Source organism: Falco naumanni, chromosome 4, assembly GCF_017639655.2.
Source record: "Falco naumanni isolate bFalNau1 chromosome 4, bFalNau1.pat, whole genome shotgun sequence".
Classification (NCBI taxonomy): domain Eukaryota; kingdom Metazoa; phylum Chordata; class Aves; order Falconiformes; family Falconidae; genus Falco; species Falco naumanni.
Window position 1 is genome coordinate 5,661,321 of NC_054057.1, and position 19,297 is coordinate 5,680,617.

Sequence of the window (19,297 nt, forward strand, 5' to 3'; positions counted from 1 at the left end):
ATAATTCTGATTAATGAAAGCCTTAGCAGGGCAGTGTGATTAAGTTCATTATTCCTGAGCACGCAAAATAATTTTATGAGATTACAGGTAATTAGAAATGGCATAGCTCTCAAATATTCTCAGTGTCTTGGTGGTATCTATGTGAAAAACGAGTTTATGATGCTATGTGATTAAGGCAGTGCTAGTGACTTAAATTTTCAACTTTTTGTTGAATTACATTTGTAAGAGATGAACTTAACTTGTGGCTGTGTAAATATTGAAAGAAGGCACAACTGATGTAAATGATGAGTGACAGTAAGTATAATTCTGTTGCAAGCTGTTGAATACTAACCAGGAAGTATGTTTGTTCTTTAGCATTGATCCCTCAATTGTAAACATATCAGACGAAATGGCCAAAACTGCACAGTGGAAGGCTCTTGCCATGAGTACTGAGAATGCCAAAGTAACCAGAGCTAACCTGAGGTAGTTATAATAATTACTCACGTGTTTTCTAACTATGGTTTTGTGTTTAGCAGCTAATACTGTACTTTTATTTCTTGAAATGTATATCGAAAAAATGAGCATATGTGGTTTGTAAATCTGCTTTGACTTTTCACTTCTAAGGAACTTGAATTTGAACTTAATTTTTGCTTTTTACTCTGAAGTTAAACAATTTCTATAATGAATTCCAATTATTTTATTAAATGTATTATTACAATTTTAAAGTTACTCTTTATTTGCTTATTTGCATTATTAGCAATATGTGCTAATATATTAGCTATTATATGCTATTCTGATGGGCTTAGGGTTTCTAAAAAGTTTTACTAGAGTGTATATGAGCATGGGAATTGTTTGATCCTGAACATAACAAATGCCAGTGGGAATAAGAGGTGAGTCCAACACTTTCATTGTTGCTTTATGCTGCCTTAGGACCTGCACCCTCTTTTTGTGGGTGGGTGGGTTGGTTGGTTTGTTTATCCCTGGCTCATTTTTAATCTTTAAAAATTAAACCTGACTCAAATGCTACCTTTACTGGATATGAAATATACTTGAAATGAAGTACGAGACAGATTAGGAGTCCTCAGTGCTGTGAGCTTTTCCTGTAAGCTGACACGTATCTTCTCTGATGGCTGGGAGCCTCATGCTCAGTGAGCTTCCCATCAACCAGGGAACTCTGTGGAGGGAATCATTCTGCTGTTCTGTCCTAGTTTCTTCCCTGTCTGTCATCTGTGAAGGGGAACAAACCAAATTTGGAATATTTACATGGAGTATCCCCAACTTCCTGAAAGGCTTGTAATTTATAGGAACTGGTACCTGTGGACTGTTCCATCACAATTGCTTAGTAGTTTTTTTGTAGGAGAGAGGGGAGACCGAGTGTGGTTGATTTGGGAAAACTGAGTTTATGCAATCCTGCTGCCTGCCCACGCATCTTCACTTGGTTGATTCCTTTCAGCCAAATCTGTCAAAGACAGGTTCTGGAGATACGAAATTGCCAGGTTTTGTATAAAATACATCTTGGTGGAAGAGTTGGCAGTGAAGGGAGTGTTCATATGTAATTGTGCAAGCTGCTGAGTACTGTTGAGCTTGCATCATGGAAACAGCAGTAGTTACTGGCCACGGAGCACTTGTGTACCATATGTTTAGTCAGCATGTGCATTGCTCCAAGCTAGGCATGGGCTTTGTTTCACCCAGACAGTAGGTCAGCCAAGGGTGATGAAGGAGGCAAGAGGAGAACATGAAGGTATTGTAATAGGAAAGGCTGAAGAGACTCATTAGTGCAGGCACAGTTTTCAGTGAATTTTCAGCCTGTATTGTTACAAGAGTTTAAAATGTTCAAATACATGTTTTAGATGTACTCAAGTTTTTAAAAATGTTTAGTATAAAGTAGATTCTCAGGGAGATAGATAATAGAGGCATTAGATAACAGAATATGTGTATTAGTGTACCCTCATATTTTAATCGTGCTCTTTCATGCTAAGTTCTCAAAAACCTGTTACAGAATTTGTGGATGTTTCTACTATACTATCTGATAGTCATTGGGTGTGTAAGGCTTGAAAAGATACAGAGCTCTGTTTCTTTTTCCAGAAGAATTAAAATCACTAAATCTGGTTTTCGGGTAGCTAGTACAACTCCCATCTTGCACTTTCCTGTTTCCTGGGTAGGTTTAGTTAGTATAGAATTATATGCAGCACTAGCAAATGATGCTTCTGATCTGTTTGCAATGTTTTTTGATCTACTTAGATGGAATACTGGGTACTACCTGTCTTCTGTATTTTGCTATAAGACATTTCCCTTTGATTCCATAACCTGCCCTGCTTGAGATTAGTATGGTAAAAGGGAACTTGCTAAAACTGCAAATTGAAAATAAGAAACACTGGTGTCAGAAACTAGCTCTTTCAAGAGGCAATCTGATACTGCATGCATCTGGAAAATGTTAGAAGGCAGGACTTCCTTGAGCCTGAGCTCAATTAGTAGCTGTTTTGAGGTATGTGTTACCCTTTCTTGTATAGTAGGTGCTGGAGATATCTAGAGATGTCGCCACTGCTCAGTCAAGAGTGATTCCCAGTAAATTTTTCATGTCAGTTCTGTTAAGTTTTTCTGTGTAACAGTCTTCATCTGATAGTAGGTTTCAAATAGGGTGCAGATTGAGGCAAGTAATGTCTTCTGGAATTCCAGACAACATGGTTGTGTGGGTTGGCATTATTTCCTAAAATTCTTGCCTTTTAAAAAAAATTACTTTTTAGATTTTTTTTTTAATCCTTCCTGAACTGATCCAGACTGCTTTTTCTTTGTTCCTCCTCCATCTGTCATATTTTACAGACTCTGTGGAGTCCAGACAGACTTTCATTTTTCTAAGGAATTCCAGATATTTTCATGAATTTCTAATACATTTTTTTTTCCCTTTAAAGAGCAACTTCCACAGATGTGTTCTCTCTTCTAAAATTCATGCCTAGGGAATCCTCCCTTTTATACGCACAAGTGCCCTGTAATCTTGGGACATTCCTTTCTGTCCTTGGATAAGCCACTGTTCAGTGTCTGTCCCTGAGAGTGTCAGCTGTTCAGGTGCAGCCAGCCCATTCATTGTCTTTAGGTTGAATGGACACTTACACACAGATTTCTGATTGTCCTCTACTGTTGTTACAGGTGTGGTTCCCGTTATGAAAAGACTGAAATATTTTCGCAGTCTTGTATTGTGAACAAAATTGTTTCCCTGCCCAGTAGTTAAGCAGTATTAGTAATATTGCTTATTATGTAATTTTGAGTATTTTTAACGAGACATTTTGTGGGTTTTGGTTTTGTTATGTTTTCTTTTTTCTTCCAAATGATGTTTTGCAGAGCAATTTAAAATAAATAGAATCAATAAAAGCAGTGGGACTGGAAGGTGGTGTTTATAGATGAGGTATTGGTGTTTTCTCCCTTAAGCGTGAACCATTCCTGTGAATACTGTTTATTAGTATTATGTACTGTGAAGTATGAAATCTTTTAGTTAACCTTTACTAAAGTGAATCAAACCTTACATGTTCCTCTTTGCTTTCAAACAGCCCTGAAAAACCAGAAAGTGTGAAAATAAATGTGGAAGAGTCACCTGTTGTGAGATACGTGGATGCTGAAACTTCTTTATAGAACTGAACCAAGGGCAGTTATGTTTATTTGTGTGTGTGTATATATATATCACTGTAGGATATTATACCATGGAAGTGTGATTTCCAGTTTAAGGAGCGACATGTATTTAATTCTGCCATCGTTTAGGGCACTGTAGATATGCTTGCATAATGAGAGATTTTCCTACAGATAAGATGAGTGGTAATCACACTTCAGCTATTTATTTTATTCTAAAATTTATTTTCATTTTTAAATAGGAAGTTTGCAATGAATACATATTTTCAATAATCAATATGTGCATAAAAGTTCAATCAGCTTTTGCTGATGATTACTGGTCCACATTGCTTAAAATTTTACAATACCTCTGTTTATAATGTGCGCTACAGAAGTTTGTTTTCCATGCAGGCAATTACTGCTTGTTTTTGCAGGGTATACTTTTTTGTGATTTCATAGAACAAATATCGATGTGCTGTTGACAAGAACTACTGTGTTTTATGTCTCCACTACATGCTAGTGTTTTCTGGATTCTGTCTCTATTTTAAAGAAGTGGCCTAGAGCCGTAAGTCAGGTGGCGAGTTCATCCTTAAAATACACATGAATACCTGGTTCTGCTACCTTTTTATATATAATTTTTTTTTTCCAAATTCACTCTTGATTTTTCATTATTGTTCAGTAGCAATATGAGTACAGTAATTGTAGTTATAGTCCCAAATCAGTATTTGCCATTCTGGACACTTTCATGTTTACACAATATGCATTGGATTTACAGACAGCTGGTCTCTAGGAAGTGAAACACACTTGCCACACTAGTACTCTGGAATTCTTTCTGTTCCTGTTTTTTTACTTACACTTTTCTGTCGACTTGCAGAGTCTGATTTACTCAGCTCTAAGACTGAAACTTCAGAGTATTTCATGCCCTCATCAACTGTATTCCTCGCTTAATTATTTTTTAGATGTACTGCGTATTTGATTAAATTAGCTGTAGTTTATTTCTGTAATAGGTTTATGATCAGTATTATTTTATGGATTACAAATTGCTTGTGGTATTTGTGTGTACAGTTCTGATCCTCTCCATTGTAAAGGGCATATATGATAGCACACCAACTTATTTTTAAACATTTTATTTATTTTGATTAGCATAAATTTTTATCATTTAAGATGATTAAAAAAGTAAATATTCATTTATTAAAGTAAAGTCAGTGCATTTATTGTAGTTACATTTTCAACTTCTAGTGTTTAGCATTATAATATTTGAAATAATGAGAATTTTATCTATAAATTAAAATCTTGATCACTTGATCACTTACCAGCGCAATTTCCATTATTAATGTCTTTTTGCCTTATGCCTTGGTTTTTGGCTTTAATTTCTGAAATGGTCTCTTTACGTTCTGAATTGCCACTAGCCCTTTCTGGATATACTAAAATGGCTTTAATTAGAATCTGTGCTCATTTAAAATTAGAAGATGCTCTTTGCTTAATTCTGCTTTTAGCAGAGTTGGGACTGCAAAAGGAGCTGATTCTGGAGGAGGGCAGAGTTCATCTGAAAATACCCCTTAAGGTGGAATTTTGGTGCTCTTCAGCCAAGTGTCACTTGGTGAGAAGGTAATTGTATATTACAAAAACAAAGCAATCAGTGGGAATAAATTAGAAACATTTTAAAATAGCATTCAAATTACCTAGACTGTTACTGTTCCCTTTAAATGTAATGTAATTAAATAACGTGGCTTTTGTTTTTTTCTGCCTCTTTCTCATTTGGCTGAATTCTGAAAAGTCAATTTAAAGAAAGTAAAGCATAGTGTACAGCAATACAAATAATGGTATCCAAGCTGTCATAAAAAGGCTCGGGTCAGTGGCACAGTTGGTGAGGTCTGCATTGTCAGTGTGACCAGTACTGTGTAGTGACCTGCGGAGATGTTCCTTTATTCTTAGGTAATAGTGTAGCTTGTGCCTTAGCTTGAGAACGTGCTCTTTCAGAAAATACCTGTGTTTTCCCTCCAGTCAAACTGAGACACAATGAAATGATAGCAGATGTTTTCCCAAAGCTTTCTGCATTACTTAAAGGAGGAAAAAAAAAAAAAAAAAAAAGTAAGTATGCATCTGCAGGTCAGTTGTTGACTACTAAATAGCTCTTGCTGAATCAGAGGGAAGATATTTTGGGCAGTTTACATAGTGTTATCCGCAACACGCTACTTCTGTACTAGTCTTCCCAGTAGTATTTTATGCTTATGTTCACAGTCCTGCCACAGTTTCCAAAACCCCCCAAAATTACTTTATGCCTCTTAGATTTTAAACTCTTTAATGCTTGAAATCAGGGTTCCCTAGTGCTGCACACCTTGTATCTGGCTTCTCCTTTGGAAGGGTTACCTTTTGGTTGATACTACAGGAAGTGGATATTTTTTTCTAGTAAAGCTGAAAGGAAACAAAACCGAAGCCCCACAAATCTAATCACAGTATTTATTCAATTGTAATTGTGTAGGTATTCTAATTGATGCCATAAATACCATGACATGCAAAGCAGTTTACAGTGACCTTTAGTTCCAGTGTTTGTGGTCAGTAGCATGTTAGGCTTGCCCTTTTTCCCCATATGAATAGGTGAAGGTCTGGTATTAAGTACCTAAAAGCCCATTGATAATCTATAGTTAAGTGATCTGCTGCTCATTTTACACCTTCTCTGCTTTAAAAATCACACAGAGTATTAAAGTAAAACGGCTAAGGATGTAGTTTACTGTATGTAGATACACGATTTGCCTTAATGGATGCAAAAGAGCAGTGATAATTGCTGTGCACTCATTTTTTTTTTTCATAGGGGTTAAACCCTGTAAAAACTACGCCAATGTATTTCCATTCCAACAGTTAGAGGAAAATAAATGGCCCTGCACTTTTTAGATGCCTTAGTTTCCCGGAATGGAGCTTAGTGCTACTGTGTATCTGGCTGCAGAGCCACCTCAGGAAGTCCCCTCATTTTTTTTTTCCTCCTTTGTTTTTTTCTTCTTTTCTTCTTCCCTGCCCCCCCCCCCCCTTTTTTTTTTCTTTTTCTAATTTATTTATAAATATGAATGTTTACATAAAGTGTAGGTCTTAATTTTGACCACTCCATTTAAATTATCATCTAAAATATTTCACTTAATGCAGTTTCGTGTTTAAATTATATTCTACAAAACTCATTCTTAGTATTTTCATATGTATTACAATGACACACTTTTAATTCTGTTTACACATGCCCAAGTAATGAATCCTTCCTAGATTAATCTTGCAGCTATAATGTAATATCTCATGTGATTGTTCAGTGAAATGTTCCAAATTGCCAAGTTTGTCATCATAAAACCTGTTGGGGTAGAATTCGGTGCCCTGGTAGGGGATTTTCAACCAAATGTCTTGGCCATTTATTTTCTACATTTAATGAAAGTTCTCACGTAAGTTACCATTTGCTTCACCTACATCTCTGTCTTTACATGATAGCTTCCCTAATTTGTGCCCTTTGCAAAGGCAGGTTCGACAGGCTGTAAAATTTATTTGTAACATGGGTGGGATGTTGCAGCGCCTGCGCCGGTTTAAAGGGTTGTCTTGTTACATACGTTCTGTAAATCATAAAAGAAACGGTTCATGATTTTCAGTTCACAAATGTAGTCTGTTAGATGAGCACCGCAATGATCTTGGTTTTCTTGTTGCTTTATATGATTAGTAATGTTTTAATTACTCATCTAGGTCAAATTAATTATTGAGTACAGTACAAATGTGTGAAGCACTTTGTTTGTACCAACAGTAATTTATTTTATGGCAGATTTTAAGACTAGAGGTGCACAGCTTTGAGTCAGCATAAAAGTAGTGCTATGAATAAAGCGAATTGCTTAGTAATTTTAAGTCTTTTATTTTGTAACGTTTTTATTGAAAACTTACAAGACTTCGTAGTTGGCATTGAAGTTAATCTGAAGACACTTTCATATTGAATTTAGTATCTGTTAACATTTATTTGGAAAAATGAATTTGAAAGTCAGTACTTTTCTAAACGATTTTATTGGCAAGACACATAATTTATAATCATTTTCTTTCTATTGTTGCTGATACTCCTGTGCAAAGGTGTCTTCCAGGGTTCAGTGTCTGTAGCTGAACTGCAGTTTTGATTTTAATACTGATTATTTGAAATGTGATTACATGCTCTACGGTTCGAATTTTTTATGACTGCTTTTCTAATTACAATGATGTTTTTCTTACTTTATAACAAAATCCAAAGCCAGTGAAACATTATTCCAAATGTAGAATCAATATTCAGTTTATACAGAAAACACACAACCCTCAGACTTGTCTTTAACGTGAAAGATCCAGCCTTTGTTGTTTTAATTACTGCTAGAATAAAATTATCTTTTGTAACGTTTCAGAAAGTTGGTAAAAGCAATAAAAAAAAATCTACTGAACTATGCTAAGGCTTTTTCTGGTTTTATGCCGCGGTGGGGGCGGGCGGCGCCGGCGTCCCCGTGCCCATGGCAACTGGGCTGCCGAGGCGGTGCGGAGCACGGCGGCTTGCCGTTGGCTGGCGAGCACGGCTCCGTTGAAGAAGGTGGGACGCGATTGGCCGCGGGGAAGGGGTTCCGTTCCCGGCGGAGCGCCGCGGAGCATCGCCGGAGGCGGGCGCGGCAGCGGGGGAGAGCTCGCGCCGCGGCGTGAGTAGGGGGCACGCGTGGGGGCCGGTGGGCGCAGCTCTCGGAGGGGGCGGTGGGGCGGGAGCGCCGCCAGCCCAGCCCAGCCCAGCCCGCTCCGCTCCCCCGCGCCCAGCCCTGGGAAGGGCTCGCTGCCCCCCACGGCGGCTGGTTCACCCGCTGCGGCGGGGTCGAGGGCGGCCGTGGGGAGGGGACGAAGGAGGGAACCGAATCAGGCTGCTGCCTTCTGGTCGCGTCACGGTTCTGTCACTGGAGGATCGCGTACTCCAGCCGTGGTGTAATTAAGTCACTCTGAAACCTTTCCCTCCAAGCTGACGCTGAAAAAGTCTAAAGAGAGCGTTTACTGTTTAGGGATGTATGTAAACGTGCATCTTGGTATAAAACTTGAAAAAAATAACCAAGTGCTGAGGCAGGTCTGCGCGTGGTCATGAATATGACGTGAAAGCTCCAAGGAGTATGTGAGCTTATGAAGCGAAGCCCGGCCGGGGCGGCGTGCTGCCCGCCAGCCCCACGGCGCCTCGGCCACGATCTCACCTGACAAACCAGAAGCCATGACGCTAAAACAAGGGCTACTTTGTCCCCATCACCCCCCATTCCTCCTAATGGCATCTTCCCCAGCCCCGCACCTATACCAGCTCCAGGCATTCGGAAGGCATGAAGCAATCACGGCTCCCAGAGGTTCCAAGTCCAGCACTGCAATTCCCTAAAAAGGCCTGCCTGGTAGCAAGGGCAGAGAGGGTGAATTTCACGGAGCTACGTATTATTCTTGAGTTGATACAGAGCTGCTCACTAGTCCTCAGATTTTTTTTTTTTTTTTTTTTTTTTTTTTTTTTTTTTTTTTTTTTTTCCAGGCAGACTCTTACAGATAAAAGTTAGGATCTGGAAAATAGCCCAGCGACTCGTGTTGCATGGATTCAGGAATCTGAGAATTGGCCTGGCCATTTATGGCTCCACTAGTACTGGAGTAGTGTGAGTAAAAACAAACAAATAAAAAACAACCCCAAACCAGCAGTGGACCGAGTATTTTGATTTGTTAGGAAAACAGGAACCTTATACTGGATCCCAGTTTATCTTTACAGAACCTTTAAAGAAGTTATTAAACAAAGTAAAAATTGAGAAAAATACGTGCATGTGGAATTTTTTTGTGTATAGAAAGCATGTAGATTTTCATATTGATTCAGTCAATAAAATGTGTGAGAAGTATTTTTCAAACATTGTAGGCATTCATCGGTACAATTTCTTAGACGCGGGCTGTTACCGGTGATGACCCATCCATCCTTGTGACTGCCGTGCTCTCTGAGAACAAGAGGGGAAGCAGTCCAGGGTTCCTTTGGTTTCATCAGACTGGAGAAGGAAAAGTACCTTTTGGGAACTTCTCATCATCTTTGATGCTTCCTTTGCCGTAATTTTGACTGTATTTGAAATGCATATCTATTTTGACAATAATATATTGATAATTTCTCTTTTAAGGAGTGAATTTTCATCTGACCTCATACCTGGCTTAATGAGAATTCTGATGCTGGTATTAGATACATTCCTATCTATCACCAGCATCAATCAGAATTCTTATTAAAGCCAAGATATAGCATATCTGCTGCTTTTTTATCCACCTTAAGCCAGTTAACATTCTGTGTATAATTAGATAGTGGAACTCAGCCACTGGATTAAGAAAGGAGTTCAAGGGTAAATCAGGCTTACAAGTGACCCGTGTCCAGTAGTAATTGCTAATAAAGATTGTAAGAATGTAAGACATACTTTTGTTTAAGAGAATTTCTAACCAATACACTGTAGTTAGTGGAGGTAGATTTCTTCTCCAACATGTCTTTGTTTTTTTATTTTGGAGTTTGTTTCCACCTGAAGTTTTGTGTGCTTGTGTTATCTGAGACATAGCCTGGGCCACAGATCAAGTCTGGGGTGGCAATTCCTTTTTCTTCTGTTTCTCATCATGTGAATTCCTTAATTTCTGACAGGGTTCTTGGAGCATTTCTTGTCTTATTCTGCTCAAGAGCACTATCAGAATGCACCTCTCTTCCTACGTAATTAACTAATTAAATTTAATTATCCCCAGTTAAAATTAATTGGTTACTATTGCTCTTATTTCTTTTTTTCAAATGGAATTGTATAAGCCTCTATGCTGTAAAGATATTTTCCTTTGAATGTGTTTCTGTTCTTTTAAAGAGTTGTCTGATCTCAATCTTCTCCTGGCACAGCCTAAGTGAAATGTGAGTGGTGTTTGGTTTGTTTCTTATACATTACTCATGGCTGGCTTAATAGCTGGGGGATAGTTATGAGGACAGTTAATAGCCTGGCTCCATGGAAATTTCTGCTGGCATGAGTAAAGAAGAAACACAGAGGCGGGAACTTACTCAGTGATTTCAAGGAAGTCAAATAACTGTGAGAATAGGTAAGAAAATATTTCATGTCAGGCTTCTCTCAGGCTGATGTAAGGAAAGCAGGGGGTGGTTTCCTTTTGTCTACCCCTCGCTTGGGCTGTGGTGCTAACACACCTACCTGATTTAACGACTGGCTACTGATGAAAGGGTTTTCTGCTCTTCTCCCTCTGTTGACAGCTGGGCATTCCTGCCCCCTGCCTTGTCAGCAGAGATAATCGTCAGGACACTGTAACAGTGAGCTAAACTGGTTGAAAACTAAATTTAGGAAGGGAGACAAACTGTTTTCTGCCTTTTTAACTCTCTAAACTGGCTTGGGTTTGGGTCAGATCAGCCGAGAAGTGGAGCAGAGCGGCTTAGGTTGGGAAGGGAAGGATTTGCCATTTTCACTGGCAGCTGGCTCTTAATTAATCGGTTTATCTGTGTAGTAAAGCTGAAGTGCACAACACTTTAAGCTGCATGGATAAATGCACCTTTCTGCATATTGTCCCTGTCCTTGTACAGCAGAAGTACTTGGGGACAAGCTATAAGGTAATCAGGGTTAAAGTAGGGGAGATTATTTGTAACCTGTATCAGGCTTCCCAATCCAGTGAGCTGTGTGTCTGTGGTGATGCTGTGCTGACAGACCAAAGAGGTTGTGCACGGGTCAATTTGTGGGCAGCGCTGGCCTCTTTCTGTTGAAGTGCTTGCTGACTTGTGCTGGTTTAGTGGCCTCTAGGGAACCGGGAGGTAACCTCAGGGCGAGTCACAGAACCGGTTTGTGTTTTGGAAGAGACCTTAAAGATCACCCAGTTCCAACCCCCCTGCCATGGGCAGGGAGCCCTTCCACTAGACCAGGTTGCTCAAAGCCCCATCCAGCCTGGCCTGGAACACTTCCAGGGATGGGGCATCCACAGCTTCTGTGGGCAACTTGTTCCAGTGCCTCACCACCCTCACAGTAAAGAATTTCTTGGGGCTGCATCCTTGGGTGAGCTACATCCCTCCATCCCTCCATCCCTCCATTCTCAGACGTCTGTGAAGGGAATTTGGGTTGATGTTTGTCAGGTTCAGTTTTGTACAGGGACATTTGGATCTGTAATGGTAATGAACTGTTAAAATGTTAGTCACCTTTTACTCTGTTTCATCTTTACTAAGGTACCACAAACAGCAAAAGCATTGGACTGGCAGCCAGAAAGCAAAGTTGGTCTACAATTGTAAGATTTTGTAAATAATCCCAAAGACCTAATAATTTCAGATGAAATCCTAGCCATACTAGGAACCCTCCTGTTTATGGTTTTAGAGGTTTAACTGAAGGATTACTTTTTTTAAATGGGGTGCTGAAAATTTTAAAATGTAGTGGTAATTGCTCATGGACCAGTTGTTGTGTGTGTCGTTTGTTTGGTGATTCTGTAGGCAGTTGATATCTGTTCTTTGTAAACACGTACTTGTGAGCAGGTTGATAATTTGTAAGTTTCACAGTTTTTCTTACTGTGCAAATGTGAGGTAGTGATTGCGTTGTGTCATACCTCAGTAATCTGCCAAAGGGATTGGGATACTGGGGAGAGGATAGGAATACAAATATCACTAAAGCTACATGGAAATTCTTACTCATGAGGATTCTTAAAGACGTTTAGCAATGCACATAGCTTCTCTTAACTTTTACTGCTTTTGAAGTTAAAGTTCAGTTGAACTAACTTAATTTGGTTTATTCTAAATTCGGGAATTTTGCCTGCTGACTGGTAGAACGGATCCTGTTTATATTAATTCCCTGGTAATAACAGGTAAACAGAAGTGTTCTGAGGTGTTTTTTAATAACCCTGTTGAGTGGATGCATGGAGAAGAGAGGAGGAATTTTTTGGGGATCCAGATCAGTCATTCTCTGGGGCGGGACTGGTGGTAAGATAGAGACATGTTCCAAAGAATAGAAATAGATGAACTGGGCTTACAGGCCGCGTACCAGAGTGGGTTAATACAGTGCAGGAGTTCATCCTGTTAACAGCTGCGTTTTGGGTAGTTCTGTGTCTGATTGGAGAATGCGTATTTGGGAAAACAACTGCTTTTCAGTTGGGAAGCAGCAGCTTCTGGTAGTTCACAATGCTTTTGTTTCCTGCCAGGTTTTCTTCTTTTCCTTTACAAGGAAGAGGAATAAAAATCAGTAGCAGAGAAATTCTACACTGCACAGAAAAAAGGGGTTATCATATTTCATATGGAAAATCCTATTAACGGTCCATATTTAGTAAATAGTAAAATGGGCAAAAAGGATCAGACAGTGGTATTATATCCTCATTTTTTAAATCAGAGGTACTCTACCAATATGCTGCAGGTGTATGCAGTTCTCGGGGATAATTCTTCAGCCCCAGCCTGTTCCTGACTATCCTTTTTTTCACTCAGCGAGATCTGCATCAATGTAATTGCTTTTGTGGCAGCAAGAGATTTCTCTTGACTATCCTCTTTCTATGTATTTCTGTCTCTTTCCAGGGCTTTGTAAGATTTTTCAGTGAACAAGTGTTGTATACTATGCAAGCAACAAGCTGTGGGCTTTTGTGGGAAGTCAGACCTACAGGCTGGATATTTGTCTGCAGTGGATCTAATATGTGGTAATGGCCCTGATGAAGCTGGGCCGTACAGCTCTGCTCATCTGTGGAAATAAGCTGTGTGTCCTACTGCATGAAAAGCTGGGCACTATTGAAATAAGGCGTTCGGCCTTATATATATATTTCCTTATATAAGGAAATTCAGAAGACCCACATTCCAAACTACTGAAGATTACTGTGATTCTTTGATAGACTGAATGATGCATGAGTCTCATTTATTTGTCAGATACGTCCTTTTTCTAACCCTTCATCTGTCTTGTTTATGTAGATGATAAAACTATTATATTCTCTGTTGTCTAGACAACAGATTGTAGGATACAATCTTGATGTCAGCTTCTGCACTGCTGTAACATAAATAGCCCATCCACAGTGAGAAATAATGGTAATAAGAAGCAAGAAGAGGAAATATCCTAATAAAAAAATATGTGTGATAGCAAGCGCCAATGTTACCTACTCATGTCTTGGGAAATCAAGGTTTCTGTATGTTAGGTTAATTACTTTCTTGTTAATATCTGGAATTCTGAAGGATATCCTCATATAATGCCCAAGGGTTCATGTTGAGAAAATGGTAAAGCTGCTCTTTTTTTTCCTAACAGTTGTATCAGTTGGTTCTGTAAGTAAACATGTGTTGCTTTTGCTGCAATGATTTAACTCTATCTACTTTATCTTTAAGGAAATGAGTTTTTAGCTATGTGATAATAGTGATACGCAATGCCTGATCAGGACAAAAAATTGAAGAGCACAGAAAAAGCAACAGACAAAAAACCTCATGGGATCTCTATGAGGTATAGTATCTGACATCTTTCTTTGAACTTCAGCAGGACCCATGTGGAATTTGCACTGACTGCCAAAGCGGAGCGCTTTAATTTGAAATGCAATATAAACATGACAACTGTTACTCTGGTCACAAAGTTTATTTACACCTTTGTTGATTTAAAGCATTCTGGGGAAGCTATAAATTCTTCTGTATGTAAAATGGGGACATTAGGCAACACTAGAAAACTTTATTTTCTGTCAGGGGCGTTGTTTCTTGTTGACCCCTTGTAGAAGTACTTTTATGTAACTATTAACACACACATTTATGTTATTGTGTTTTATCCTAGGGATTATTCTGATCTTAAAAGACTTCAGTCTCTCTTAAATGTTCAGTCAAGGAACCGACAGGTATTTTTCAACAACTGTTATTTAACACACTGTAGAATTGTATAATTGTAAGTAATAGTGAGTATGGTTTGTGGCAGATGCTTGGGATATTGTGTTCTATTATGATTAAATGTTAGCAAAATCTTGTGTAGTGGATATCTTTTTATTTTTTTTGTGGGACAAATCCCATTTAGAAAGGGTGAAAGAATGAAACAGACCAACTTTCCATACTACTCTGCTGTAACTTTTATTTTAACAGGAAAAAAATTGGTTTGTTTTATATCTTGAGCATCCAGCTATTGCTGCATATAGTCAAGTAGCCTAACAGATTTGTTTTTCTTTCATGCCCTTCCACAATGTCACGAGAAGGTAGGCTTAGAGATGTATTAGTTACAACACGATGAAGAGTGGTAAAGAATACAAAAGATGATCAGTGTTTTAACCATAACAATTTGTGTTTGGAGAATAACAGTTCATCTAAAAACTTTCAAGGCATACATATCAATGCATTAAAATTAAAGTTACAGGACACGGTAAAATCTTCACCTCAACTACTCACTTAGTGAATCTTGTATTTGCCATTTGAAGCAAAGAAAACCAACACATGATGATGGGTGTGGGTCTTTGGAATGCCAGAAGATTTTCTCCCTTTCTGTTCTGTAAAAAGGTATGACAGAATGACTTAGGGATTCATCCATGTGAGGTAGGAGTTATGCACTCCCTTCTGGGATAGAGGCATGGAATTGCTTCTGAGCAGAAAGCTGAAACATCTGAGTTCTACAACCTAAAAAGAATATGAAGTCTCTAATTTTAGAAGTAGGAGAGCTAAGGAGCATAGATAATGAGTGTTGCAGATTCTATTGAGCTTTACTATCACAAATTTTAAAAAGATGCTGTTCTTCACAATTTATACATGGAGCATGTACTTGTCTTCCAGCTGTGCTTTGCATCAGTTTTGTTTTATTTGGGGTGTGTGTATTTTATAATGGCAAGTTGTAGGTCCAAAGTTCAAGTCAGAACTTGAGAAAAGGTACTCTTGCTTGATAACGTAAAATGCAGTGCTTGCCTTATTAATACTATCCCCTTCCTATGCAGCTTCCAGCTATACATTTTGGAAGTGGTCAAACCAGTGTGACAAGAGCTTGGCAAAATGTCAAAAGCAGTGAACAAAATGCCCATGGTCAGTGGCAAGAATCAGTAGAAGCTGCTGAGCTTGAAAACTTTAGGTAAAAAAAGAAAGAAGCTAATATGATGACACCGTGTTGTGTATCTCTGAACATCTTTATATATCTAAAACATGCTGAGATGTTGAAGGCATTTATGTTTGTGCTTATATCTGTTACGTGTGCTTTTGTGTTAACGCACTATCTGAGATATGAATTATATATTATTAACTTTCTAAATCTGTGAATGTTCCTGCTTTTGTAAGTTTCACATGCAGGCTCCCACTCTGCGGAGTGCACTCTTGAGAATTAATATAGTAAATTTAAATAAAGTAATGTTTTCTTTATTTGGAAAGCTTATATTAGACCATTATAGTAGTCTCAAATTATATATGAGACAGATTGTTCTTCCATACTGATAAATGTCTGGAAATCTGAATTGTGTTATTCCATAGTAATTGCTAATATGACATTTCTTAATTTTTCTTGCTAATGTTAAGTTTTGGCAATCCAAAATTATCTTGTGGCAAGATAATCAGCAATTCAGCATTTTTCTTCTTCCCCCCTCATTAGTGTGACCTACAAGAATGAGAGAAATTTTAGCAAACATCCCAAACATAAGCTGTTTCAAGAGATCTTTACAGCTTTAGTTAAGAAGAGACTTACCTGCAGGTCAGTATGTTGAACATATTCATATCCAAGAAGGAGGGTCACTCTTTCTTGCCTTAAGCGGAGAACTAGGATGCATGGATAGTATTTCATATTATTTCAACAATAGACCTCTGTGTGGAAACCAGTAGTTTCACATCTCTGCATAATCTCAATTTCAAACAATCACTTCTGTATTGGCTTTGAAGACTGAATGCTCAGGTTAGTGGGATGGAAGAAGGAAAGACTGGGTATGTGATGAAAACTGGATGACCAAAATTCTAATAGCTGCTATGTGTCCTTGATCATTTGTCCCTATCTGTAATCTATGGTTCACTTTTCTAATCTCAATTTTATTTTACTGATTTTATTTGTGTTTTATGGACTGTCACTTTTGTATAGAAATGTCAATGACTTTCATAACATTCAGAGGAATTTATGCTACTGTTCATATGTATTTGTATTTATGTGTATAACAGGATTAGAAAGGGAAAACCCTTTCTTATTTGAGCAAGGGAGAAGTCCAAGACCTTAAAAAAACAGGGGAGTCAGAGAAATATTTTCTGAAAAAAATAACACTTTTTTCAGAATTTCTTTTACTATATATCACTGCAGCGTGTTGTATTTTTCCTTTTTAAAGCCCAAGTACGTTTTCTATAAAAATCTTAAGTGGTACAGAAGCTTAAAGAAAGAATTCCAGATCATTTAAAGGTATTAATGTGTAACTGCTAGAATTTACAGGAGAACCTAAAAAAATCACATTTTTAAGGGTTTGCTTACACCCTTTTTCAGAACTAATTAGGGCACTAGGGATCTCATCTTGGATTAAATAACAGTGAATTCAAGACAGATCATTTAAGTGATTTCTAAATCTGGTACCTCTTTTTTGCAGATGAACTTTTATCTTTTCTGTACCCACCAGTGGGATGTCAGTGGCTCAGCTTAATTTGCCAAAAATCTAAGAATAGTTAACATGGTGTCTTCCCAAATTCTATTCATACATTGTGGTGTACCTAGATTATATTGTGGGTTTTGTTTTCTTTGGTACTTGTTCTCATTGTTGATGACAATATAGCAAAACTATCCTCTTCTATGAAAAATTATAGCACCCAGGTAAGGTTAATGAAACAAGCGTATTTTGGTAGGTACGTAAATCCCATAAGGTAAATGCAGTTACAAATGTGATTTAGTTGCCCTTTGTAAATATTTCACTATGACTGCGATGATGTCCTCTCTTTGGAACTACGGCCATTGTGTCAGGGGCTTAGAAACTGTCACCTAGATTTGCATTACAAACTTCTGCTGGCATAACTATGTTGATTGGGATGCAAGAAGAAAATCACACTCATTTACTGGTGTCACTGTGTCAGCAGAAGTCCTGACTGGAGGTAGTTCCGTTGACAAGAAAGCTGTGGTCAGCTTAGCTTAAGTAGTTCGGATAAGGAGTATAGCCAGGCAGGCAGTAAAAATCCTGCTGGCATATGCTAGATATACACTAGGGTATCTAGTAATGTGTATTGTAAATGTAACTAAAGTAGAATAGGCTCTCAGATGTTAACCAGCCTCAGAGAATTACTGTTCCAGCTTGGAAATGTTACAAATACATTGCTCCATTAAAGAAACTAACTTCTGTCAAGAGTCAAAGCTTTTTGAAAGAATAACGTTGTTGAACTACTGTGGTAATGATCTTCAGACTACCCTAAAATCTGACCTACAGATTTTGCATACAGGTATATGGTTGCTGTTTTCTTTCCATGAAAGTGTTGTGCCATTCTGAAGTGGCCAATTATGGAATCATAATGAAAAACAGTATTACTTTGGGCAGAATATTGGCACAGAAGGGCTGAGATTTTGTTAGTATCTATTTGTAAAACACTTATTTTTATCAAAACATTTTTAGCTACTGGCGTCTTTCCCAACTGCAAATGATAAAAAGGGAAGAGAACTGCCACGTCCCATGGACTACTTCCATTCCTTGGAAACTTGCCCAGATATTGCAGATTCTGTCCTCTCAGTTAAATAACAACAAAACCACCATAAAAATGTCCAATTTTAGATTTAATTTAAATAGGAAAATGGGTGTGTATATATACCTTCAACAGACAAAGGAAATAGTGATTCCATTACTGGTATTTTATGCTGGATTACTGTCCCTGAATGCTTTGTGCAAATCTGAGTTGTGTTTTCTACCAAGCCTTGTGCTGGGGAATTGTGGGGAGAAATACCTAAGAGGCAGTTCTGTTTGGAAGTATAATCCAATATCAACAACATTTAAACTAAATAACAAATTATTCCAAGGACTAACAGTATTACAGTTTTTAAAAGCCAAAATAGATTATGGTAATTCAAAAAATTATTTTAGGTTTAGTTATTTTTACTTCTCTAGCACCCATATTTTTATGTAAGTGTATTTTGTGCCCTGAAGTTTGATATGTGGTTTCTGAGTGATTTTGCCCCTTTGGGTCTTGATCGAAACATTTAAAATAAGTTTATATCAAAGCATGATCAGTTTATGCTTAGAGATAGCATGTATTCTCCTGGATCAATTTTGTCATCCTAAGTGATGACTGGCAATATTCATATAATTAAATAAATTAATTTAAAACTGTTACTGTGTTTGAATATAAATGGTGTTAGAAGTCCTATAGTATAGTATGCTGTACAGCTGTTGTAGGTCACTAATCCTCTAGTCGATTGATTACTGAATCCAAGTGTTTTAACACTTTTTTTTTTTCTGTATTTGATTTATGATTTGCATATTTCTTTTACAGGGAGTGGGTTAATCAAGCTTCTTCCATCCATTTTCTCAGAGTGTTAATCTGTCTAAGATTATTAATAAGGGATCCATGCTATCAGGTCAGTATGTCAAAATACTGTTTATTGCTTGGATGAAAGAGTATGAGATGCTTATGAGATATATTAGTGCATGTGTATAAAAACGAGTGTTCTTATGGATGCATACTTAATATATGTATGTATGGACCTATATTTCTGTATGTGAAGATGTGATTTGCAAAGAACCAGATTCCAAGAGTGACTTTGCACTGTTACTGCACAACTTGCTCTATTTCTGCTATTTCCTATGTAGCATCTGCTGCTAATCTTAATGAAGAACTTTTAAATCTCTGTAACAGATGGCTTTG

General features: G+C 37.9%; 2 protein-coding genes across 11 annotated transcripts in view; both read left to right on the top strand.

Moving 5' to 3' along the window:
- Positions 1 to 7,997, top strand: part of SLC4A7 (solute carrier family 4 member 7) — a 97,623-nt gene extending 89,626 nt beyond the window's left edge. For all 5 annotated transcript variants that reach the window (XM_040589426.1, XM_040589428.1, XM_040589430.1 and 2 more), the window contains 2 exons: positions 355 to 462; positions 3,522 to 7,997. In XM_040589426.1, coding sequence (XP_040445360.1) covers positions 355 to 462; positions 3,522 to 3,603 — 190 coding nt within the window. In that variant the 3' untranslated portion in view covers positions 3,604 to 7,997. The remainder of the gene's footprint in view (positions 1 to 354; positions 463 to 3,521) is intronic.
- Positions 7,998 to 8,143: 146 nt separating this feature from the next.
- Positions 8,144 to 19,297, top strand: part of NEK10 (NIMA related kinase 10) — a 115,910-nt gene continuing 104,756 nt past the window's right edge. For all 6 annotated transcript variants that reach the window (XR_005827290.1, XM_040589436.1, XM_040589433.1 and 3 more), the window contains exons 1-6: positions 8,144 to 8,240; positions 13,874 to 13,985; positions 14,304 to 14,364; positions 15,439 to 15,569; positions 16,080 to 16,178; positions 18,926 to 19,010. Coding sequence is in view for 5 of the 6 variants with exons in the window: in XM_040589436.1 (XP_040445370.1) it covers positions 13,912 to 13,985; positions 14,304 to 14,364; positions 15,439 to 15,569; positions 16,080 to 16,178; positions 18,926 to 19,010 (450 nt within the window). In the remaining variant the exon portion in view is untranslated. The remainder of the gene's footprint in view (positions 8,241 to 13,873; positions 13,986 to 14,303; positions 14,365 to 15,438; positions 15,570 to 16,079; positions 16,179 to 18,925; positions 19,011 to 19,297) is intronic.